The sequence below is a fragment of the Macrotis lagotis genome, chromosome X (assembly GCF_037893015.1).
Source record: "Macrotis lagotis isolate mMagLag1 chromosome X, bilby.v1.9.chrom.fasta, whole genome shotgun sequence".
In the NCBI taxonomy this organism is placed as follows: Eukaryota; Metazoa; Chordata; class Mammalia; order Peramelemorphia; family Peramelidae; genus Macrotis; species Macrotis lagotis.
Window position 1 is genome coordinate 700,995,220 of NC_133666.1, and position 27,387 is coordinate 701,022,606.

The 27,387-nt window shown below is 37.0% G+C and overlaps 1 protein-coding gene across 1 annotated transcript; it reads left to right on the forward strand.

Moving 5' to 3' along the window:
• The first annotated feature begins 699 nt into the window (after positions 1 to 699).
• LOC141499661 (vomeronasal type-2 receptor 26-like) lies at positions 700 to 27,103 on the forward strand. Its single transcript, XM_074202312.1, is given in 9 exon segments — positions 700 to 950; positions 14,354 to 14,523; positions 14,526 to 14,649; positions 17,808 to 18,606; positions 21,401 to 21,418; positions 21,420 to 21,554; positions 21,556 to 21,630; positions 23,473 to 23,593; positions 26,190 to 27,103. Coding segments are annotated over 9 exon segments (2,607 nt in total).
• Positions 27,104 to 27,387: the final 284 nt, after the last annotated feature.

The window sequence follows — 27,387 nt, forward strand, 5'->3', positions numbered from 1 at the left end:
AACATTGTAGACATTATGGCCATGAATGGTCAGCTCTCACATAATGTATTTGACTTTAAATCAGTTCTCTGAACTGAAAGTGTTTGTTCACATTGAATAGTTTCTGAAACAGCCAGATCCAGTAGCCCTCCCAGAGTCTTCTCACATGGGCCTTCTACAAAGTCCCTGCAGCTTTGTGCTGTCACAGAAATACACAAGTGTCTCCAACTGAGAAAGTTTCAATAAAGTTTCAAATATCTGGTGAGTTTTGTTGAAAACAGGGAAGGAGAAGCCAAAACATGTTATTCCATTTGTTTTTACCTTAGATGCCAAGACTCAGCTGGAGATGCCCCCGGAACAAACAATTCTTATGTCTCCCTATGGACTCAGATGTGTCTTTGGAGATTGGGGGATCAGGGGAGGGACCCCTCCCAGTAACTAACCATGAAGCTATTCAGAGGCAATGCTGCCAAATATCAGGGGGAACCTTATAAATTTAGTCCTTGGTCTTAAATCATTTTCCTTTTTCTGGACAAGGACATGACTCATGTTCATTTTTCTTTCCACAGATATAGATGAAGAATTCAAGACTGACAGCAGTAATATTTCAGATGCTGGACAGTTCCCCATCAGTCAGTGATCCAAACAGTTGACGTTCCTCTGGTCCAGGCAGCTCCTGGGCTCCTTCCAGGTTTGGGGCTTTGGCTGATGTTCAGGGAGATGGTGCTTAACATTCTGAGAGACACTTTTAGACTGTTTCCTATCCTGCTCTTAACATTGCTCTTGCAACTTCCTGCTTCTGTGAGTAGAGCAGAGGAACCTGGTTGCTTCCACAAAATCAGCCCCAGCCTCAGCAGAGATGGAGACGTGGTGATTGGAAGCTTTCTCCCTCTATATTCAGTGAAAGTCAGCAACATCAAGACAGCAGCACTTTTTTCAAGTCAGCCTAACAAAGACTGTAGGAATTATCAGTAAGTGCCTTTCCCCATGAAAGAATCAGTTTTCACTGAGTGAGCATTCTCTTTTCAAGAAGTAGAAAAACAGGAAAGCCTCAGTACTAAATCCTCACCTTTCTTTCTCCAATTTTTGTTCTTGCAAATTAGATTTCATTTCTTTGATACTCTTACAAAACTAAAGAGAAGAAATGTTCTTTCTATATTTATCTCTGTATCTACCCCATCTCTCTCTGCCTTTTGGTCTCTGTGTGTCTCTCTTTCTCTGTCTCTCTAGTTTTTTTCCCATTTCATTGTTCATTTCTGTTTTTTACTTTATATCTCTATCTTTGTCTGTTTCCGTCTGCTTTTCTTTGTCTTTGCCTTTATCTTTATCTTGACTATTTCTTCTCTCTTTATCTCTGTCTTTGTCTTTATCTTTCCACTCCATACTTTTCTTTTCTTCCCCAGGAAACACGTCCTTGAAAAAGGTAAGAAGAAAGGAGTTATTCGGATTCTCTGTCCCTTATTGTCCCACTTGTCATATTTGGTCCTTCAGAGTCCATACTAATACCATGCATGGATGGCTTTCTGTTCCAGACTAGAGAAGTCTAACAGGCTTGATTCCAGTTGTGACTGGAAGCTGGGGGAATCACTTGTGTTGGGAAGACAGAAATCTGTTGAGGAACCAGCTAGAGTAAATATATCATTCTCCAGGGATTAAAAAAAACCCTTTTGATGAAATGTCTTATTTAGAGATATTGGAGGTGCTTGATTTTCAATTGAGTGGCGTGAAGTTTTGGGGTTTGTTTCTCTAGGAAGATTGTGAGACATGAATGTTTCTCTAATATGTAATAGCTAATTATTTTATTAAAACCAAGGTCCCCCCCCCTTTCTACCTTCTTATCCAGAAAACAATCAGTGAGAGAAATATTACACAGGGCATGATCTTATCAGACAGTAAAAGAAATTCTAGTTAAGGGCTAATAGATATATATTTCTGCTTACTGTGTTTGCTCAGACAGGTCTAGAGAAAGGTTGATTCTCCTATTAACCCAATTCATATGGAAACTGATGTCTCTTTGACCAAGATTTCAGTGACCTAAGTCATGCACCCCAAGTAATTTAACTCACTCATGGTACTGTGTTAACCCCAGTTGAATACTACCCCTCTGCTCTATAAACTGTAACTTCTTCCAGAAGAGAAAATGAGGCTATTGACTGCACAACTCCCTCACTTAAATCCAATTCACTTGCATCTCATGGTGTTCCATCCCTCATGTCAGGGCCCTCTTTAAAGGCCAAACAATATAACCTGTGGTCTCATCACCATTGTGGGTCTTTTGTCTAAGAGAGATGGCCATATGACCATCATTTTTATTAATAATCTCCTGACTTTATTAATAAAATAATTAGGGGTGGCTAGGTAACGCATTGCATAGAGCACTGACCCAGGAGTCAGGATTTTAAAACCAGCCTCAGACACTTACTAATTACCTAGTTGTGTGGTCTTAACCCCGTTGCCTTGCAGAATAAGTTAATTAAATTGCTCTAGAAACTATGTGTCTCTTGACAGTTATAGCTAGCTGGAAACAGAACCTTGCACTCTAGATTCTTAACAAGGAGCTCCTCTCAATTGGGGCCATGTAAATAAATTGTATCTGGCTAAGCACATATGAGTCTCAATGTCTGTTTTTGTGTTTGTGCCCCAGTTTTTATCTAATTTTTACTCTCATAGGGAGGTCAATCATCTTGTAGATGCATCTATTTAAAAAAGATCCTTTGAAGCAAACTGAGAGAGAAAACCTGTACACATAGTAAACGGCCCTTTGGGAAATTTGAGCTATTATGGATATTCAGCATAAGAAACCAATTGCTAGGGAACCACAAATGTTCTTATAATATATTCTGAATTTCTTGCAGGACTAGGCTTTCACATAATGAAATCTGGGCTAATATACTCTGAGAGAAACTCTAAAGTGCCATCCCTACTTTCAAACTTTGGGGGTTACATATAAATTAAGCTGTGGAAGTGATAGGAACACCTTTAAATTAAAGTGTAGAGGTGATTAAAAGTGTCCAAGAGGTCCCTGAGAGGCCTCGTTCTTAGTCTCTTTAGGCAGAGGTATGTCCAAAGGATTCTTGCTGAAGATAAAGTGAATAAACTAAATGAGATATTAAAATAAGGAAAGAAAGTAATTTTTCACCTCAAATTTTCACTTTCTAGGCCACTAAGACTCTGTTCTGTTTGTCCAATTGTGTGGGGATTTCTAGGATTAACTTAGTAAGAAAGAAAACTGAAAAAGTGAATTCTCCCAGGAGTTAGCATGGGAAGTGCAATCATTCATTTGGTGGGGTTCTAATTTGCAGCTCCAAGCTGATTACATTTCAGACCAAACAGTCTGTGGATTTGTCCGTAACTTGCTAGGAGGAAGACAGGGATCTCCAGTTAGATTCATTAATGCTCTAATTAAAGCCATTCTGGGATATTCAAGTTAAATCTAGAGAAGTGGCTTTTCTTTTCCCTCCCTTCTCCCCTGCCTCCTCCAATATATCTGACATCAGGGCAAAGTGCCTAAAATTACAAAACTAAGTTCCTTGTCTTGTAAGACACTGATCAGGGTTTTTATAGAAGTCTTTACTGAATCATTTTAGGATTTCAATAATTTATTTAAAATGTACATTGCCACTTTCTCATAAGCAATATTGCTGAAGGGTGTGGGAGAAAAGCAACTCTCTTCATTTGAAAAGTAATAAGTATTAACTCTCTCCAGAGTTTAAGAGTTGAAGAGAAGCAGGAAAAAAATGGAAAGTTTGATTTTTAATTTACAAAACTGTATTAAGAAGGCCTGCATTTTGTAATCTGCTCATGGATTTTGGGGTAACTAGAACCCTACTCTTGTATGTCAACAGTAACATAAAAGTTTTTGTAATTATTAAAAATATCTTAATAATTTTTTAAAAACAAATTTGTCCCACAAACTTCTTCCTTAATTGGGACTAGGAATAGACAGTGCAGGTTTCTATTTCCTTTCTGAAGAAGGAGGGATGTGAAGTTCCTTGATCTCCTACAGAACAACTGAATTTTGTAATGGGCAGATTAACAGAAAGAGTCCCCTGGGTTAAAATGAATTCCATAGCTTGGGAAAGTAGAGTTGTTGTAAAACATTGGTTTAATAATATTATTTGCAGTCTGGGATAAGGTATGTAAAGGAGGGTTGGGCAGGCTGAGAAATGAATTTGAAAGATTTAAAAAGAGCAATAAAGGTTTGAGTGAAAATATGAAAAGGAGATAAGAAAATCTGAGGACAAATGGGAAACATATCCTTTACATAGCAGATGAGTGGCCCCAAGGGAGTCCTTTCCCTGGGTAGTTACTCTGGGTACCCTTGTAGGAACTTCAGATGGTTTAAGCAAATTGGGAGTGTGGGAGGAAGTTTGACTTTATTTTTTTATTTTTTATTTTTTTCAAGGCAATGGGGTTAAGAGGCTTGCCCAAGACCACACAGCTAGGTCATTATTAAGTATCTGAGGCCAGATTTGAACTCAGGTTCTCCTGCCTCCAGGGCCAGTGCTCTATCCACTGTGCCACCTAGCCTCCCCAGTTTAACTTTATTTTAAGGTGAAAGATTGATAATAAAAAATTTTGTAACTTTTTTGAAAGTCAATAGATAAAATTGAAGAGGACTAGGAGGAATCAAAATGGAGAACATTGTATTTCAAGTCATTCTTGTTATATTATATCACTTTACAGTCTTTGGCAGTAGATTAGCTGGAAATAGTGAATCCCATTATATAAAAGGTGTGGAATAAATAGTCCCTGTGTAAAACAATCCTAAATTGTTGAAATTATAAATTAAGATTATGTATGATACCTTTAAGAGAACAGTTCTGGATTGTAAGTGAAATTTTATAATATTTAATAATAATTATAATAATAATTATTTATTATTATTATTATTATAAAACCATGTCAGGAAACTTGTTGAACTTATGATTTTAAGTCATTCCTCCAGTTATATAATTTATAATGTGTATAAAGATAATGCTTAACCTTAATTTGATTGTTATAATATTGTTAGATTTGTGAATTCTTCTTTAGCTCTTTTGGATTATGAATTTAACTGTTAAAAAGCCGATGTAAAATAAAATTAATAATCAGTACCAGAGTAGCAACTGAGTTAGGGTATCAGTGTTTTAAGATTTTAGCATTTAGCCCCAATGCTTGTTGGCTCAGATTAGAAATTTGACTTCCATTCTAAATTGGAGATTTTTAGAAATCAGTCTGCAATCAAATTTAGTCTAAGAATAAGGTTTGATAATCATTTGGTTAAACGTGTTCACTCACCTTTCAGGATCAATCTGTAGGAAGGCTACATTAAATCTAACAGTATGGAAATACTGAATATGGCAAAAAATATTAGTTATTGTGATTTTTGATTACTATATGAAATATTAAATGTTTCCATGTCCTGTTCAATTATTTAATTATTATTTTAATTCCACTATTTTAAAAACTTTATGAATGTTTTGAAGATTTCTGCCTGGGGAAACTGGCTTGCCCTATCAGCATGAAATGAAATTTGTGAGTCTCTTTGCCTGGTTCCAAAAAGCAATAGGTCAGCTTAGAATCTTGGGATATTTTAGCTGAACCCATTTTAAGCTAACCTAATGATAGCCGGAGTCATTTCAAACTGTTTTGCAAAACTTTATATGTATTTCCTAGTATATGCAGTTTGAAATTTCCAGGAGAATAGAAATGGGAAGTTTGATATTCTTTATGTTACCTCAAAGGTAAAGGCAGGGGATCCTAGCTTTTTGAGAAAGTAGAGCAAAAGTTTATAGAGCTGGGAATTGTCACTACATGTCTTTAAAAAAGGAAATATGAATTTATGGATAATTGACTTTTTCTTTTAAAGTGCTAAGATTATTAGATCTTAGAAATCAAATTGTACCATTAACATTTATATTTAGAGATAGGAATGGATATAAATCAAAATGTGTCCTGAAGGAAATAAGAACAGGTTCTAAGTGTGCTCTCTTTAGCAAGATTATGATGGTAATTTACAGACTAGCACAAAAAGATGTTTGTTATTTGGCATTAAGAAATCTGTGAACTATATGGTCCCAAGAAAGTTCTTTTTACCTTAATTTTCTATTCTGTAAAGGGATCATTAAAAGCCCCCTCTCCGGGGGTTGTTGTGAGAATCACATGATTGCGAAGTGACACAGTGCTTGGAATGGGACAAACACTAAATAAATGTTCATTGTTTTTATTAGCTCTTTTAACAAGAGGTAATTGCTTCATATTTAATAACTTTACATAGGTTTTAAAATATGATAAGTATAACAGTGCCAAAAATATTTTGCATTCTGCTAAATTAAGGTCACCTGAGATAATGAATCCATTATCATTTGAAATTTTATATAGTATTGTTTACAGTATTGCTATATTTCTAAATTTCCTGTTATTGCTTAATTTAGCAAACGATTGCATCACCTATATTGTTGGCAAAGCAATTTCTTGTGTAATCTAGATGCTGGTAGATTAAGAGTTGTACTATTAATAAAAAGGTAGTAGGTGATTAGGTCATTCTGGCAGACCTCTTGCTATAGTCTGAAAAATTGTAATTCAAGAAATTATAAATTGTTTTGCCTATATTAAGAGAAAGTTTCACCCAATATTTGACTCTCATTTATGAAAATCATGAGATTGATAATTAAGTTATTTGAAGTTATTATTTTAATCAAGAATTTATATACATATTTTCAAAAGGAAAATTGATCATTACAAAGAAAAGATCTTATAAAATCTCCTTTGTATACCTAAAGGGATGTTTTGAACTAACTAATCATTAATTTTTGATCAATTCTGTGAAAGAGTTTTCTGTTGTTATAGAATTCCTGGGAGTGTGATTTTCAAGTTTGAATCATCTAAGGGCATATCTATATCTACACACACACAAACACACATACATATATAAAGATATATATATATATATATCTCACATTAGCACACATACACATACACACACGTAAAACATTTAAATATTTATGTTAATTTGGAGATTTACAGCAATTGGCATGTATTGATTTTTCTAAGGGTTTAAGTGAACTATTACATATTTATTATCTTACTTTTCTTACTTTCTGGTGATATATTTGAAAATAAAGAAAAAATATTGAGTAAATTTTTTTTGTTTTGGGTTTTTTTTTAGATTTTTGCAAGGCAATGGGGTTAAGTGGCTTGCCCAAGGCCACACAGCTAGGTAATTATAAAGTTTCTGAGGTCAGATTTGAACTCAGGTACTCCTGACTCCAGGGCCAGTGTTCTTCCACTGTGCCACCTAGCCACCCTTGAGTAAAATTTTAAAGACCTGGAAAGCTTTATATTCCGCTAAGGTGAATTTATTTGGGTGTGTTTTCCTTGGCTTAGAAAAACTGACTCTCCTCCCCATTACTCTCCTTTACTTTTGATGAGATGGGGCTACTCCTTAGGAATTTGTGATGGGTAGGAATTTATTTTTTTACAGTACTTTGGGAATTTATGACTCAAAAATAATTTATACCAATTCATCTTTGATAAATTCCAGTTTAAAAATTTATTTTTGCTTTAAGCTTAAATAAGAGATATCTGTCATTTTAGAGGTTTCCAACTAATTTACTTCTTGAAAATATAGTAATTTTTTAAAAATTGTTTTTGAGAAAGAGAAATAATTTTTAAGAAGGAATGTTTAAGTTAAATCTTTGTAAATGTCTTTAGTATGATTTCTTTTTTTGTTTGTTTTTTGCTTTTTAGGTTTTTGCAAGGCAAATGGGGTTAAGTGGCTTACCCAAGGCCACACAGCTAGGTAATTATAAAGTGTCTGAGACCAGATTTGAACCCAGGTACTCCTGACTCCAAGACCGGTGCTTTATCCACTACACCACCTAGCCACCCCCTTTAGTATTATTTCTTCAGAAGGCATAGTAATTTTTTATTTTCAAGCTAATTTGATGCAATGATTTGAAATTGAAAACAATTTTAATCAGACCTGCTGCAATCAGTGAAGCTTGATAGTTTGAGTAATAAACTATTTGGGGGGGGAACGCTAAATATTCTTTGAGTTTCATACCTAGATCTGTTATATCCTTGGACTGGTCTTAAATGGGTCTTTTAAAGAGACACATCAGAAGTCAGCAACTCAGTGGAAGCTAAATCTGAAATCTAAGGCTAGTGAATATTGGTCCAAATGTCCCTGGGAACAAGGTAGACAGGTTACCTAGAAAGGTAGGGTTGGACTTTTCTTAATTCCTTCTCAATCTGTCCACCTTTTTTCATATGCCACCTACTTATTGTGACCCAGTTTTGATGCTGCTATAATTATTTCCCCGCTTATAATTCTCATAGTCAAAGTGGTAGACAAAGTGAGTCTGTTATTGCAATACAGAATTAGTTAATAGATTAATATTAAGGGATCTAAATTACTGTAATAAACTGCAAGTAGGAAAGGTGTTGTCTTCATCTTCCATTATTCTCTGGCAAAGTTAGTGATGGTTGGCTTTAGAGGGATGAAAGTGTTCCTGGCCTATATGGAGCTTTATTCCAAGATGCTATTGTGAAGAAAATGTCTTTTTTCCCCCTCTATGTGGTCTTTGGTTTTCCTTATAAGGAGTTGTCCTTGATGGAGACACAAGAGCTCATCCTGAAGTGTTTCAGGCTAGTACTAGAGAAGATAAGTGATATTTAGCAGTCGTTTATTAAGCATCTACTGTGTGTTACATCCTCAGAAACCTTACTTTCTAGTGGGAGAGGTATAAACAGGATGCAACCAAAGTGAAGACCAGATATTTGGGGGCTGGTGGGCATAAGCAGCTGAGAAGACAAATAAATGCTTTGTGAGGAGGTGTGCCTTTTGACTTGAGGGATGCCTGAAAACAGTATGAGAAGAACGGACACAGCATCCCAAATGCTCAGAGACCTGGTAAGGGAAAAGAGCTGCTTCCTGTAAATATAGTTAATTGAATGTGAACACACAAGGGACTGTTTGGATTCTTCTCCTAGTTGCTAGGCTAATTTTCCTTAAAAATGGGAGCTGGCAAGGGACATTCCCCGATTATAAATCTTTTGGAGAATATTAGCATGAATGAACTCATCTCTCTGGTGGGTTGTCTGGTAAAATCTTGTTACAGGTTATAGTCTTTTAGGTAACTCTGGCTTCCTTTTCTTCCCCATCCTTAACTGAAAAGAGAGGAAGGGAGGCTTTTATGACACCCTTGCTCTTGAAGTGAGACATTTTGACAAGGCCTGACTACAACTGCTGTTTGTACAAGTGGCTTCTTATTTCCCAACCTCCCTCTGATTATTGCTCCTCCAGTTCCCTCTGCCCAGTGATGATGATCATAAAGATATTGAAACAGAGCTAGCGTATAATGGTGCCTATATGGTGCTTCACAATTATTATCTTACTTGATCCTCACAAAAACCCTGGTCGAGAGGTACTATTATTCATCCCTGTGCACTGACTGAGGAAAAGAGAGATTAAATGACATGCCCAGGGTCACACGGTAAGAACCTGAGAATGGATTTCAATTCAGGTATTTCAAACTCTCTGTCAGGACTCATCTAACTACTTGTTCCCTTCTTACTCATCAACATGAGCATCTTGAGAATGAGGAGCAAGAAAACATGCCTTTATGAATTGTGTATTATGTATCAGGCCACATATTATACACTTTTTAAATATGATCTGATCTCATTTGATCTTCACAAAAACCTTGACAGGTAAGTACTACTATTATCCCTATTGTACAAATAGGGAAACTGAGGCAGCCTGAGGTTAAAGTGGTTGCCCAGATCTGAAGCTAGGTTTCAGTTTAGCAGTCCAGGTTCAGCAATCTATGTACTCAGAGAGTCTCCAGGATCTGAGTCAGCCTTCACTTCCTATTTACATTTGCTAAATATTTGCTAAATATTTGTTAATTCACTAATCAACATTCTTCAATAGGTTTGATAAAATTTAGGAAGCCTTTTCTAGTGAGTTTATTTCTCTCTTTTTTTAAACAAGGAACTTTATTTTTCCTCAGTTATATGTAAATACCATTTTAACATTTGATTTTTAAAACTTTTGAGTTCCAAATTCTCTCCCTTCCTTCCTCCTCACCCCCCCCATATTCCCGCATTCCCACATTGAGGAAACAATTTGATATGTTATAAATGTGTTGTCCTACAAAATTTTTCCATGATAGTTATGTTGTGAAGGAAAACATACACTCTCTCCTCCCCCCAGAAAACCTGAAGAAAAACAAAGTTAAAGAAAGTATGCCTTAATCTGTATTCTGAAAACTCTCTGTTCTTTCTTTCCAGATAGATAGCATTCTTCATCATAAATACACCAGAGTTGTCTTGGGTCATTGCATTATTGAGCAAAACTAAGTCATAGAACCGAACATCCTATAATATTGCTTTTACTGTTTACATAGGACATTTCACTTTGCATTATCAGTTCATGTAAGTCTTTCCAGGGTTTTTTAAGAGTGTCCTGCTAATTATTTCTTATAGAATAGCATTCTATCATAATCACACACAACAATTTGTTCAGTCACTCCCCAACAGATAGGCAACCCCTGAATTTCCAATTCTTTGCCACCAGAAAAGAGTTGCTACAACTATACTTGTACATATAGATCCTTTTCCTTTTTTTCATCTCATTTAGACATAGCAGTGGTTTTGCTAGGTCAAAGAGCATACATAGTTTTTTTAGAGTTTTGGACTTAGTTTTAAATTGATCTCCAGAATGGCTGAATCAATTCACAAACCCAACAGTGCATTGTTGTCTCATTTTCCCTATATCCCCACCAACATTTGCAATTTTTTTTCTTTTCTGTCCTAATTATAGGTATAATAGTACCACAGAATTTTTATTTGCATTTCTCCAACCAAGAGTGAGTTAGAACTTTTTTAATACTGTTATAAATAGCACTGATAACCTCACCTGAAAACTGTTTATATCCTTTGATCACTCATCAATTGGGGAATGATCTTATTTTTATAAATCTGACTCATATGGTTGAGAACTGAGGTCTTTATCAGAGACTTGCTGATTTCCCTCCATCCTATCTTACTCATTTATTCTATTCTCTTTTCCCTTACATACTAGCTCTCCTCAAAAATCTTTTGTTTTTGACTATTCCCCTTTCTAATCTGTCCTCCCCCTTCCATCACCCATATCCCCTTCCCTTCCTACTTTCCTTTAGGACAAGAGATATATTTTATGCCCAACTGTGTGTGTTTATTATTCCCAGTTCTGATGAAAGGAAAGTCCATTCACTACCCCCTTTTCCCCCTTTTATCCCTCCAATGTAAAAGCTTTTTCTTGCCTCTTTTATGGGGGGATAATTTACCCCATTCTACCTCTCTCTTTTTCTTTTCAGCCAATATATTCATCTCTCACACCTTAATTTTATTTTTTTAAATATCATTCCTTCATATTCAGCTCACACATGTTCTCTCTCTCTCTCTCTGTACACACACACACACACACACACACACACACACACACACACACTCACACACACACTTCTAACTGCCCTAAAAATGAGAAAGTTCTCATGAGTTAGCAATATCATCTTCTGATGCAGGAATATGAACAATTCGACATCATTAAGTTTTCCCTCTCCTGTTTGCCCATTTATGCCTCTATTGAGCCTTGTATTTGAAGAACAAATTTTCTCTTCAACTATGGTCTTTTCATCAAAAAAGTTTGAAAATCCTCTATTTTATTGACTATTCATCTTTTCCCCCTGAAAAAGTATTATCAATTTTGCTGGGTAGTTGATCCTTGGTTGTAATCCAAGCTCTTTTGCTTTTCTAAATATCCTATTCCAAGCCCTATGATCCTTTAATGTAGAAGCTGCCAAATCTTGCATTATCTTGACCGTGGCTTCATGATAATTGAATTGTCACTTTCTGGTTTTACAATATTTTCTCCTTGATCTGAGAGCTCTGGAATTTGACTATAATATTTACGGCAGTTTTCATTTTGAGATCTCTCTCAGGAGATAATAATGGATCATTTCATTTTCTATGTTACCCACTGGTTTTAGAATACCAGGGCAGTTTGCCTTGGTAATTTATCCAAAGATGATGCCTAGGTTCTTTCATTGATCACAGCTTTCAGATAATCAACTTTTTAAATGATCTCTCCTGGATCTATTTTCCAGGTCATTTGTTTTTCCAATGAAATATTTTACATTGTCTTCTCTTTTCATTTTTTTTGGTTTTGTTTATTTCTTGATTTATCAAAAAGTCATTAGCTTTCATTTGAACTGTCGTAATTTTTAATAAATTATTTTCTTCAGTGAGATTTTGTACTCTTGTTTTTCTATTTTGCCAATTCTGCTTTTTAAGTAATTTTTTTCTCAGTAAATTTTTTTACCTCTTTCCCCATGTGGCCAATTCTGTTTTTTAAAAATGCATTTTTCTCCTCATTGATTTTTTGGATATCTCTTACCATTTGGCCTAGTCTGTATTTTTAGGTGTTATTTTCTTTGGTATTTTGGTGTATCTTTTTTTACCAAGCTGATGACTTGTTGTTCATGATTTTCTTTTACATCACTCTAATTTCTTTTTCCCAATTTTTCCTCTATCTCATTTATTTTTTAAAAAATCCTTTCTGGACTTTTCAATGACCTGAAAACAACTCTTTATTTTATTGGAGCCTCTGAGTAGGTTATTTTAACTTTGTCAGCATCTTTTGAGTGTGTGCTTTTTACTTACTTGTCACCATAGTAATGGTCAGATGTGTTTTCTGTTGTTTACTCATTTTTTTAGGTTTTTGCAAAGCAACTGGGGTTAAGTGGCTTGCCCAAGGCCACACAGCTAGGTAATTATTAAGTGTCTGAGACTGGATTTGAACCCAGGTACTCCTGACTCCAAGGCTGGTGCTTTATCCACTATGCCACCTAGCCTCCCCCTTGTTTACTCATTTTCCAGGCTTTGACTTGATTTAATTCCTTGTTAAAGTAGACCTTTGCTTCCAGGACAGAAAGTATACTGATCCAAGTTTCTGGGGTTTTGTGTAATTGTTTTCTGAGATACTTTTGAGGACCTGAGGTTATTAGTTCTTCTAAGGTTATGTGATCTAAGGGAGGTATTTACTCCTCTTCTTGTGTTCTGATCTGTGAGTGACCACATGCACTCTTTTCTGCCATGGAACTGTTATGAGGTTCCCCTTTCCACTGTGGTCCCATGTGCTGGTGATTTACTACCCTTGCCCTTGGACTGCTTCTTGTTCTGGGATTGCTAGTCAGGACTGTGATCAGGATCTGAGTATGGGCAAAGCAAAAGAATCCTACCTCAGTGCTAGCAAAGAGACCCTTATAATCTTCTCTTTGACAGATTATTTGACAGTCTTATCATCCGTGGGCTGAGAGCTCCAGAAGCAGCTGCTATTGCAGTTAATTTAATTGCTGTGAGACCTGCTCCTGGTTTACTGGGATGAGCTGGACTGATGTGACTTATGCTGAATTGTGCTCCCTTCTCACCCTGGTGCAATAGACCTTTCCTACCAACCTTCCAAGTTGTCTTCAACTGAAATTTTTTTTCGCTGTGTTTTTGTAGGTTCTGTCATTCTAGAATTTGTTTAGTATCATTATTTTAAGAGAAAACTTGAACAAGTTCACAGTTTTACTCTATCATCCTGACTCTGCTGGCTTCTAGTGATTTTATTTCAAAGTGTACCCCACCCTACCCCCACTCATCATTCTTACATCTTTCTGCATCATGCATGTTCATCTTGCTACTTTGTATTAAAGGTATGTGGACATTTCTTGCCTTTTTTACTGTATCTTAGAACCCTCTGGGAACAAGGACCATCTTGTTTTCTAGGATATCATTTTTGCTTAATTATTAGTTGAACAAATGAGTGAATTTTGTAGGCACAATCAAACCAGTAATTCAAAGTAAATTGATTTAAACATCATAGGAATCATATCAGGAATGTCATACAGGAATAAGGAAACCTGCTATCAATAATCAGCCTGAGGCAGCAAAGTTCCACAATAAGTAGAGGGCTAAGGCTCAAGTCAAAAAGACTAGTATTTAAATCCATTCTCAGATATTTACTGGCCAGGTGACCCTGAACAAATCACTTAACCTCTGTTTCATTCACTGTTCCATTTGTGAAATGGGGATGATAGTAACTCATATCTCTCCCTGCTTTTGTGAGAATTAAATGAGATAATAATCATTAGTTTCTAGAAAAAGTCCTGGAACCACAGAAATATTATTATTATTATTATTATTATTATTATTATTATTATTATTAATTATTGTGGCTGTTATTTTTATTATGAGTGCAAAATAGACTAAAGGGCTTAGTTCTCATGAAATTGGAATATATTTCCCTTTGAAATGGGTTCTTCCAGAATTTGTTAGTTATTTCTGATTTTCTCTTACGCAGGTGGCTCCACAAAAACTACCAGCAGACCATGACTATAATGTTTGCTGTGGAGGAGATCAACAGGAACCCTGTTCTGTTGCCCAACATTTCTCTGGGATTCCAGATCTACAATACCTACCACAGTGATGCGAGGACCTTGGAGAGCTCCCTGCAGTGGCTGACAGGACAGACTCAAACTACAGTTGCAGAAGGCAGGACAAGTCTGTGGCTGTCATTGGAGGAGCCACCTCAGCTCTGTCTGTCCAGATGGGTACATTGCTGGAGCTCTATAACTTCCCACAGGTGGGTGATAAGGGGTATGCAACCTTCTAAACTTTTCAGTTTAGGAGAGGATGGATAGCCCTCTTATTGTACTATATCCTGATTGTACACAGAGTTGAATTAACATTATGTAAGGTTGTGGTGGGGTAGAATTAAGCATTTAGAGAGTGTCTCCTGTGTTGTAGGCATTGTACTGAACACACAAATATTAGCTCACTTGAATCTCCCCACAGTATTGTGAGGCATGTGCTGTTATTAATAATAATCTTTGTCCTTTATTTTCGAAGACCTTGACACCAGGGAGGTGATGCCATGACAAGCACATGAATTGGATTTGAATGAAGGAGGAGCTGTGTTAAGCCACAAGCTTCACTTTCTCCTCCTGAGACATCTGGGTGCAGTGACCAGACAAGAATCAAGATGACTGGAGATGGCCCAGGATGTGAAGCAATCGGGGTTAAGTGATTTGCTCAAGGTCACACAACTAGTAGGGTCAAGTGTCTGAAGTTGGATGCGAACTCCTGTCCTACTGACTCCAAGGTCAGGGTCTATCTATTGTGCGACCTAGCTGTCCTGAAGCTAACGCTGCTAATGTCTGTCCTTCATTCTCAAAGAAGACCATGACATTAGGGAGATGATGCCATGACATACATCTGAATTGGATCTGAGTTAGAAAATTTTTGGACTAAGACAATAGCCTCACTTTCTCCTCTAGAGCCATCTGAGTCCAGTGACCAGATATGAATCAGTATGACTGGAGATAGCAGTGGATGTGGGGCAATCAGGGTTAAGTGACTGAAGCACACAGAAATTAGATGAATTGCCCAGGGTCCCACTATCAGGAAAGACTTGCCCAGGGTCATAGCTAATAACCCTGGCTCAGTGGTGACTATTGGACCCAGATGGGGGAGAAAGTGAGAATGGTGACTGGGAGAGCATCCCCTAACTCAAATCCAGTTCGTGTGTGTCATGGTATCACCTCCCCTGATACCATGGTCTTCTTTGAGAACAAAGGACAAACATCATCATCGCTACCAGGGAGTGCCTAAGGACAAATCTAAACTTAGATCTTGATTCCACATCCAGGGCTCTATTAACTGCATCCAAAACCTGCTGCAAATGCAGGAAAAGGGACTAAGAATTACTCATACAAGAGAAGAACCCCCCAAAAGTAGCACCATAAAAACCAAGAGAAGGCAAGACATCAAAGAGAAGAGTAGGATCAACAATATCCAAAACTGCAGAGAAGTTAACACAAAAATTTCAACAGGTCCATTAGGTCTGAAAGTGAAAGGATAATAGTTGACTTCCGAAGAAACCATTTCAGATAAAGAATTTAGATGCTATATCGAAGAGAGTTTAGAAGAAAGTAAGAGGAGAGGAAGAGAAGTCATTGACCATTGATAAACTTGCCAAGAATTTAAGTCAAGAAGTGGAGAAGTATAGGACAATAGCTACTACATTGTTAGGACCCAGTGAGATTTGTTTTTAGGATGAAGGAAGGACAGTGGTCCATATATAAGTGACTGGAAAATAGAGATCATCCATTGGTGAGAAAGTAGAAATGACAGAAGTGGTAATCTTTTGAAGAAGATGGATTCAGGTGGAATCAAGGATGCATTCAAAGAGGTTTGTCTTTAAAATGAGAGAGGTTACCAGTTCACATTATGCAGAGAAGAAGGAAATAGTAAATGGAAAACATCTAAGTTATTTCTTTACTTAAAGAGGAGCAGAGAATAGGGAATTCATAAAAAAGAGGGTTTTGGGGGGGTGAAGTTTGAGGCATTGTCATCAGCTAAGAATGTTGTTGAGAGGAATACTACAAAAGATTCAAAAAATTAATCAGAATGGCTATCATTTATATAAACTTCAAGGTTTTTATTGTCGTATACAGGTATAAAATGTCTGCTATACTAACACTATTTGAGGTTATTAATTTTTTATTACATATCTTATTTCATTTTATCCTCACAATAAACCTGAAAAGTAGGTGCTATTGTTATACCTATTTCACAAATGAGAAAATTAAGCCCAACAAAGGATAAGTGTTATCCCTCAAGTTTTGAGCTCAGATCTTGGTTTTTGTTTTTTTTTTTTTGCTTTTCTAGTATTTTGTCCAAAATTTTTGCTTCAATATTCATTTGGGAAATCGGTCTATCATTTTCTTTCTCTGTTTCAGCTCTTCCTCATTTAGGTATTAGCATCATAGTTGGAATAGAAAAAGGCTTTTTCTTCCTGGAAACTTGTAGCATTTTTTTTCCCTTGACCTGAACAGTTCTGAAATTTGGTTATCATGTTCCTTGAGAATTTCTATTTGAGTTTCTCTTTCCTGAAAAGATGGTGGATTCTATCAATTCCTATTTTGCCCTGTGGTTTTAGGACATTAGGACAATTTACTTTGATAGTTTCTTGAAGAATGCTTTCCAAGCCTTCCTTTTTGATTACAACTTTCAGGAAGTTTAGTGATTCTAATGTTGTCTCATATCTATTTTCCAGGTCAGTTGTTTTTTCCTTGAGGTAGTTAATATTTTCTTGCTTTTTTTTTCATTCTTCTGAACTTGTTTGATGGATTCTTTATGTCTAATAGAGTCATTCGTTTCTACTTGACTGATTCTAACTTTTAAGGAATTGTTTTCTTCTCTTAGCAATTGTACTTTCTTTTCCATTTGGACAATTGTACTCTTTTTTTTGTGCAAGGCAATGGGGTTAAATGACCAAAGTAACAGAGTTAAGTAATTAATACGTGTTTGAGATAATATTTGAACTCAGGTCCTCCTGACTCCAGGGCCAGTGCTGTATCCACTGCGCCACCTAGCTGCCCCAATTGCACTCTTTAAAAAGTTTTTTGTCAGTGGATTTTTATATCTCTTTTCCCACTTGGCCACTTCTCTTTTTTAAGGAGTTGTTTTCTTTTTCCTGGTTTTCATCTGCTTCTCTTCCATGATTTTTCTAGTTGTATAACATATAACTGGAGACTCAGAGAACTCTTTCTTTTAACTGCAAAAGTGATTAAATGAGAGGGATAAAAATGGAAATTTGGTTTGCTTAAAATTCTCCTATAACAAGGAGAGTATTCTAAAATCATTAGCATTTATCCTCAAAGAGAAAAGAGGGCCTTATGAGTTTGCCATTTTATCATTACTACCACACTCTTGAAATTCACCAATTTTCATTTCTCTATTGTTCAGGTTAGCTTTGGCCCTTTTGATCCCATCCTGAGTGACAAGATTCAGTTTCCCTCTATCTATCAAATGGCTCCCAGGGACTCCTCCTTGCCCCGAGGTGTGGTTCGATTACTGGTACATTTCAAATGGACCTGGGTAGGTCTGGTGATCATGGATGATCTCCGAGGTGAGGAATTCCTTCAGGAAGTGACAGGGGAGATGCCAAAGTATGATGTCTGTGCATCCTTCACAGAGAAGATTCCTGTCAGTGAGAGACGACATGAAGAATCCGAGTCAGTGTTCATGCCCAGAATCTTTATATCTTCAACCAGAACAGTTGTGATTCATGGTGACACAGATTCATTAATGGTTCTGAGACATTCGCAAATTTCCTTTATCCCAACATATAAGGTATGGATCACCACTTCTCATTGGGACATCACCATGAGGCCCCACTATGTAGATAATTATAATTTCTATGGAGCTCTGTCATTCACATATCTGACCAGTGAGGTTCCTAATTTTAGGTCTTTTCTCAAGACAGTGAACCCCAATAAAGAGTCAGAGGACATTGTGCTTAAGGAGTTCTGGTTGTCAGCTTTTCGGTGCCAGGATGAATATGAAACTTTAGAGCCAGAGCAGTGTGCACCAAATGCTACCTTGGAGGATTTGCCTATATTCGTTTTTGACATGACCATGTCTGGTCCGAGTCACACCATCTACAATGCTGTTTATGCTGTGGCTTCGGCCCTTCATGAAAAACTTTTGAAGAAATCAGAAATTGCATCTGAGAAAACTGGAGAAAGTTGGGTGCCTCATCCTTGGCAGGTAAGTTTCCCTTCAAAATTAGTTCTTTTCAGTGCTGAGTCTTGGTATTTTGAATGGAATCATAGTATGGATTTCTCTCCCAGAATCTTTGAACTCCACAAATGATCCTGCCAGGGCAGCATACAATGGACCCAACACAAAACTCATATTACGCAAATTATGTCTTTCTCCATTCACCATATCTTAGTTTTAGCTCTTGGGGACTTTCTGGTCATACTCTTAATTTATATAAAGCTTTAGTCAGTTAAAACTCTGGATATTTTTAACATGAAATATTACTTAATGGTTTTCAATAGTCTCATGCATGTTACACTTTTGAAGATGGCATTTTGAACACAGGAAACATTTTTTCTTTCTGTCTCTAGTACATTTCATTTTATTAATCCTATCTCCAATTTTTTCCCCTTCTACTTCCAGGATCAAATTGAATTTGGGTTTTGCATTCAAAACCCTTTGTCATCTGGTTCACCCCCCCCCCATTTTCCAATCTTCTTCCATCTTAAATTTCCACGACATCTTTATAGTTCCTTACCCAAAATATTCCATCTCCCTGTTAACAAACTTTTTCAGTGGACTGTGCCCCATGTGTGAAATATCTCCATCCTTTTTTACATCTGTTGTCCTCTCTGGCTTCTTTCAAGTCCAGAATAAAATTCAGCTTTCTATAGAAAGACTTTTCTAATCCCTCGTCATGCTACTGACTTCCTTCTTATGATTAATACCCATTATCCCTTTTATATACTTTATATTTTGTTGATGGCTGTTTTCATATTGTCTCCCCAGCATTTAGAGTTACCTGAGAGAAGGGCCTAGCTTCTACCTTTTTGGTGTAAATCCATATTTAGCAGAATATCTGATACATAGTAGGTGTTTTCTCAATGCTTGCTGAATGTGGATAGCTTGAACCCACCCTCTAATCTATAGACTTTAGAATCTTGACTCTGTTATGCTATCCTTGGGAGACTCCACTGCTTTTCTCTCTCCTATAACATTTCACTTGCTGATTTCAATAGCGCCCATGGTCTCAATGATCTTCTCTATGCAGAAGATTCTTGAATTTTCGTATCCAGCCCTAACCTCTTCTCTGCTGACCTCTGGTTTTCATCTTCACTTATCTATTGGACAACTTGAACTGGAAATTCTGTATACATATTAAACTCAGCAAGATCAAACTGAACTTATTAATATTTCCTTAAGATATTTCCCCTTCTAAACTTCCTCTACTGGGGAGTGTTCAAACTGTCTCACTGAACACCTTTGAAGCACCAGGAGGAATTCTCCTATAAATACATGTTTTGTCAATGGGCACAATGGACATAAACTCAAAGATCAAGGCTCATGTGGCACACTGGTGGTCAAGTCAACTTTCAGCTTCAGAACTACAGGTGCCTGATTTCCCCTCCTAATGTTTGTCCTCCATTCTCAAAGAAGCCTACAACATCAAGGAGGTGGTGCCATGACATGCAAGTGCATTGGATTTGAATGATGGGATGCTATGCTAAGTTGGCAGCATCACTTTCTCTTCCAGAGCCATCTGGGTTCAATGGCCAGATAGGAATCAGGATAACAAAGATGGCCCTGGATATGAGGCAATCAAGGTTAAGTGATTTGCTCAAGGTCATACAGCTAGTGACAAGTGTCTGAGGTGGGATTTGAACTCCTATCCTCCTAACTCCAAGGTAGTGCTCTATCCATTGCTCCACCTGGCTGTCCTGTCCCCTCATAGAGGCCTCACAAAACTCTGTGTCCTATTTTGTTAGTGAATTGATCAACATATAGGCTAGGCCTTCTCCTTCTCTAAGAATATGATGATTCTGTTGCATAGTTCATGCTGTTGGACTCTCTTGGACTTGCCTCTTGATGCTGCCTGAATTCTTATTAAACTCAAATTAAAGAATACAGTGACAATCTCTTTGACAACCTCACTAGGAAAATTCCTACCATTTTGATCTGGAAATGGCAATGGGGAGCAAGGAGAATTTTGACTCCTTCACCATGACTAGGAAATCAGATGATCTAACAAAAAAGTATAGGCAGAACTAAAAAGATAACAAAGAAAGCAATGTTTTCAGGATTGAGGCATGCCTCAGTGAAGGGTAGAAGATGAAATGAAATGAAAAAAGTCAGTTTAAGGTAAAAAAGAATTTTGTTTATTATGGGCAAGAATACCAGAGGGCATAATGAGATTCTTTTTTTAGGTAGTTGCCATTCAGAGACCTTAAAAATCTCAAATTTTGTTGACACTGATCATCAGGGAGAGCTATCCAAATCAACTTGATTATTTATAATTGCTGACCAGATTGATGCTTTATTTTATTCTTTATGAATAACCTTTCCCCTCCAAGTACATATGCTAGCTATGAACCATCTCCCACCAAGATCATTGCATGGCCCAAAGCACTTCACTTTCTCTGTACACAGATCTCTCCCCAAATTACAAGTTTCCTTTTCTGGGTTGCCTCCTTTCCAGTTTCAAAGGAATGACTATTAAGAATCATGACAATCTTTTTTTAGTCCTTTAAAATCAATAAAGAGCTTTGAAATATTATCTTATGAGGTGCGATTTCCTCATTCTCCAGAGGAGACATGTAAAGGAAACAAGAGAGAGGATAAGTGACTTGCCCAAGGACATTTAGTTAATAGGTGTGTCAGGTAGAAATCCAAGGCACATTTGTCATCCTTCCAAACAGTGACATAAACTTCAGTTCACCAACCCCAGGACCTCTGGTATAATACCTTACTTCTTACAGAGCCCTAATACTAAGGAATGATAGAGATTTCTTTTCCCTTTCAGCTCCACTCCTATCTGTTAAAACATTTAGTTTAACAACAGTGCTGGTGACCAAGTATTTATGGATGAGAAAAGAAACTCTGAGGCTCAATATGGCATTAGGAACTATGTGACCTTTCTGAACGACATGAAATTCCTGGTGAAAGTGGGCCAATTCAGTTCCCAATGCTCCACCTGGTCAAGATTTCATCATGTGTGTGGAAGGCATCAATTGGGGGTGGACAGATTCAAAGGTCAGAGGTTATTTGCATGTCAACTTAAATATTCAATCTTTAGAACAAATCTTATTCTTCTTACCCCACTAAATATGCTACATTTATTTACATAAAATGTCACTCAATTCTTTTTTTTCTTATGTCTTTGAGGTAAGCTGTAGGATAAAAAACCCCAATAAACATACATTTTCCAACCACTCTGATAGCATCATAGGAGAAAGAACAGGAAGCAACTTCAAAGGTCACCTTGTCACCTATTTATTTTATAGAAAAGAAACATGATACCCAGTAACCTTTTAATGTATCAAAGAACCTTTGAATCCAAAACCATTGTTCTTAGTCACTTCCCTGCATCTCTATGAATGATGGTGAAACTTCCACTCTCTTCAACTGAGTTAAAATAAATTTTCACCCAGCTATTGGGTGAAGTTTTATTTCTATAGAAACTAAAATTAGTATGATCTACATTTCCCCAAATTGGCCAGATATCTGATATGCTTTAACAGATGATTTCCATCATACTCTAGTTCATATATCTCTCTGTCAGATGAAGATTCTCATAATGATGATTTGTAGTCTAGTATAAGTCTAACAATCTCTTCCCCTGGGCTCCAGGAGTCACCATGAAGTATCTTGATGATGTCTTCACTGATAATTGAATCAGGTTTCAATTTTGGTATTTTTTCTCAAATATAAATTGCCAGGAATCAATGGCTCAATATTGCACCAAGTAGCATCAATTAGTTTTTATAAAGTGATCATTACTGAGAAGACATAGAAAAAATAATATCCCTCGAAAAAATGGCACAAATCTTAAGTCCCTCCAAACATTTTCCCCTAACCAACACTTGGGTACACACTCTTCCTTATACCAGCTGGGTAAAAATCAGGTTTTGTTCCATCAACCATATCTCAAAATCAGCATTACTCTAGACAAATCATTGTCTCTTCTGCAGCTGGATCTTCTTTCCAAGGGTGGTGTTGCTTCCATATTGGAACCAAATTCTCTTTTAGATTCCTTTCATTGGAATTATGGTACCTCACCTTCTCAATCTTGTGAAACCCAGAGTTTCCCATACTCTTTTACCTAAAAGAAGAAGTACAAAGAGGCAAAACAAAGTGGTCACTGGTTATGGTTGGTCCTGGGGGACATGGAATTCAAGTCTTTACCTACCCACAGCGTAAAGGCATGTTTTTTACTCAGAAAAGAGAAATAGCCTTGGTTAGCATTCTCAGTTCTGATTCAGCATCCAATCAAATAGAACATCTTTTTCACTTAACAAAGAGGTTTCCAACAGAAAGAGGATTTGACTGAAACAGGGTTTTTTCCAAATATACATCATCTTTTCCTAGAAATAAGTAATTTTTTTCTTTTACACACAGACTGGCAAGAGGTCAAGTGCAATACTTAGCCTCTAGGGAGATGGATACAATCGACCAGATTCATATTATAGGACAGTCACTTTACTCTCATCCTACAAGCCTGTGATCTGTGCACACTAGAAGGTTAAATATGATATTGGACTGTCACCAGTCTTTCATTCATGATCTATGGGTCATTACCCTAGAATATTCAGCTCACATTATAAAATGTCCTAAAATCATATAATCCAAAACTGTCATTTCACAAATAATAAAGCTTAAGTCCTCATTTGATCAACAATTTCAGCTAAAATCCTATAACTCGTTACAGTGAGAGGACTAGAAAGGAGACCCTTAAACATTCTGTTAGTGATTACTTATGAACAAGATATAATACTCAGGGCTGTTTTCAAGGCTACATTGTCTTGGTCTGCACCATCTACCATAAATGTCTCCCTAGTTAATGGTGTTCTTTCTACTCTCCTATTCATGGCTTAGGTCCCCCAATCTGTATGTAGTGATAGCTGTAGCCCTGGTTATAGGAAGACACCTGAGGAGGGGAAACCAGTCTGCTGCTTCAACTGTACTCAGTGCCCAGAAGGGGAAATTTCTAACCAAATTGGTAAGAATCTATAGGGGCTTACCTTGTGAGATATTTGGTGTGGAGATAAACTTTTGAAGTCATATACAATTTCCACCATGCCACAAATAATAGGATATAAATCACTAGAGATAGTAACAGCAATTATCTGAGATAAAAAACAAACAGTTCAAAATAGTGACAGTCTGAGAATGTTCTCTGATATCAGAACATTATGAAAAATATGATTGAATTTATATATATTTATTTAATTATATAAATTTATTTAATTATATAAAATTATTTAATTATATCAAATCATATATATATATATCTGTGTTTTTATATAAAATGCACATGTATGGATATATTTGTCTAAATGGACAGAAAGAGACATAGTAGATGAATAGATAGATAGATAGATTTCTTCCCTTATCTTTTTGTGACTCATGAACCACAGCTCTCAATCTGGGACTGAGTGTTGTGAGATAGGGAATAGGGTTGTGCTGGAGTCAGCTCACACCCACATCTGAGAGAGAACTGTTAAAATTTCCATGTGAGCTTCTACATACGGGAAATTGATTGATTCTATAAATTAGAGTTTGTTTGATTTGCTAAATTGACTTAAGAAAAGGGTATAGAAAAATGTTAATAATGCATATTATTCTTAAAAGTGGGTGTGTGTACATTTTCCCCCACCCAAGTTACTTGTTAAAACTTACCATCAAAGCCCTAAGAAAGTTGGCTAGGATCTAGGATCTGACTGCCAATGTCTAGGTGCAATTTAGGGGAGCTGAGGCTGGGCACAAAATGTCAGATTTCTTTTTGGTGCAGGAGAGGAATTTGACCAAAGGAGGGTTGAAGCAAGGGAACTCAGGCAGAGTGGCTGAAGTGGGTATTGGAATCCAGAAGGAGTCAAAGGCCAGAGAGTGATTTGGATACTTTAAGATAAAGATTGGAGTATGCTGGGAAAATAATATTATCATGAATAAAGGAATTTAAGAGAGAGTTCTAATCAGGCAGTTTGTGACTGAAAATGGAGAGTGAGGGATGTTGTAGAAAATTGACTTTTAATGGAGTAGGTGGTTCTCATTTCAAGCACTACTAAGGAGGGGTGTGAATTCCTTTGGGTAGAAAGGACAATGTTTGAAATGTTCATTTTTTCTTGAAGACCTTGGCATGGTTTGCAAAGAACCCACACTGATTGCAACCAGTGCCACTCACAGGTGAAAGGGCCTACACTATCATCCTTGCCAGATGTTTCATTTTATTTTTGAGACCACAGAGATTTTTCTCCCTCAGATCTGATTTAGGCTTTGCCAGGGCTCATACCTCTGTCTCCTGGGGCTAGAGCTCTTTCTTCTAAACACTATTGTTCAGTTCAGATTCAGATTAAAGCAGGACTATATATATTATTACAGAAAATAATACAACTCAAAGGTCATCACAATTCTGAGCTCAGAGAAGGGCAGAATGGTGAAGAGAAAGGGAGCTGACTTTAGAGTCTAGAAGACATTGGGTGAGGCATATTGGCTTTGTGCCCCTGGGAAAAGTAAAATCCCTCTATGGTCCAAGGAAATTTCTAAGACAAGAGTTCATAGCATTTTATATGTCATGGCAATTCAGGAAGATCACGAACCCTTTTCAAAGCATTTCTTCTTTATTTAAAATAGAGGAAATATTAACTTTTTGATAACATTAGGAAAACTAATCACTGTTCTAAGACCACACTTTACAAAAAAGCCAACTCTTCTGTGGATAAATAATGATAGCTAGCATTTATAGGGTTCTTGAAAGTTTAAACAGCACTTGACAAATATTATCTCATTTGATGCTCCAGGCTATATAGATAATATGTTTTACATATGAGGAAACTGATCCAAAAAAGAGACTGAGTGACTTAGACAGAATCACTCAGGCAGTAGTGATATGAGGAAAGATTCAAACTTGTCTTCCTGATTCCTACCTACCTCCAAAATAAAGGTAAAGACCTGAAAAAGTTGAACTACTGTGGTGAAATCACATGCTGATATTAAAAATCAAAACAAAATCCCAAATTCTCAGCTGGAAAATGTCTTATCTGATAGTGAAGACATGTCTGATTATGAAAAAACCTGAATTGTAGAAGGGGGGAAAAGTGAGTCATAAATAGGCCCTTCGCTGAAGGTAGATGACTTAATTCATGATGAAGTCCCTCAGGGATTTGTTATGAGGCTATTTTCATTTTTGTGATAATAAAAATCTGAAAGTTTTCTATTACAGTGAAAGAACTCGGTAACAAATGAACTCATAAAGTCTAGTCAGACTTAAGCTGATTCAAGAACACTTTGCGTTTTTGACTGCCATCTTGGATTATGCATTAAGTTAATCACAGGAGAAGCCACCTCCTATAAGATGGGATTCTATATTTACAGAGCACATGAGGCAGTAGGTTTTATTTTTTGTGTGCTTAGTTCAATGCTAAGTGCTGTGGATACAAAGAAAGGCAAAAAGAGTGTTTGTCCACAAGGAATCTGCATTTTAATAAGGAAGACAATTTGTGAATAGCATGTTTATGGAAGGCAATCTCATAGAGGAGGCCAGTAGCAGTAGACCCTCTGGAGAAGACTGAATCTGACTAGATTTCTTTCCTTTTCTGATATGGACCACTGTGTGAGGTGCCCAGAAGATGAGTATCCAAATAAGGACAGAGATCACTGCCTCCCCAAGGTTGTGACCTTCCTGGATATTGGAGATCCTTTGGGGATGATTTTAGCATTGATAGCTGTTTCTTTCTCTCTCCTGACAATCCTGATTCTCTGGGTGTTTGTGAAGTTTCGAGAAACTCCTGTAGTCAAGGCCAATAACCTGGCTCTCAGTTATGCTCTTCTCATCTCCCTCACCTTCTGCTTCCTCTGCTCCTTGCTTTTCCTTGGTCGTCCCACTACAGCCACCTGCCTCCTCAGACAAACAACTTTTGGAGTTGTGTTCACTGTGGCCGTGTCCTCTATTTTGGCAAAAACCATTTCGGTGGTTCTGGTCTTCAGAGTTATAAGACCAGGGAGTAGAATCAGGATGTGGGTGCTCTCTAGGGTATCCAACTGTGTTGTGCTCATCTGCTCTGGGATTCAAGTGATTCTCTGTGTCATCTGGCTGGTAATTTCTCCCCCCTTTCCCAACATGGACCTACACTCTGAACCTGGTCACATCATCATTCAATGTAATGAGGGCTCTGATATTGCCTTCTACTGTGTCCTGGGCTACATGGGTTTCCTAGCCCTGTGTAGTTTCACAGTGGCCTTCTTGGCCAGGAATTTGCCTGATACCTTCAATGAAGCCAAGTTCATCACCTTCAGTATGTTGGTGTTCTGCAGTGTGTGGGTCTCCTTCCTCCCCACATACCAGAGCACCAAGGGCAAGGCCATGGTAGTAGTGGAGATCTTCTCTATTCTTGCCTCCAGTGCTGGGTTACTGGGCTGCATCTTTATTCCCAAGTGTTATGTGATTATACTGAGACCAGAAAGGAACACCCAAGAAGGGATAAAGACAAAAGTAGACTCCAAAGACTGACATCTTTCTTTACTTTTTCCTCCTAATTTATAATGGAGACATAAAAAGTTTCAAAAAAACTCATATTATGCATGAAATGATGCTGAGCAAGATGAGCAGAACCAGAAGAACATTGTCCACCCTAACAGCAACATGGGCGTGATGATCAACCTTGATGGATTCGCTCATTCCATCAGTGCAACAATCAGGCACAATTTTGAACAATCTGCAATGGAGAAAGCCACCTATATCCCGAGAAAGAATTGTGGAGTTTGAACAAAGACCAAAGACTATTACCTTTAATT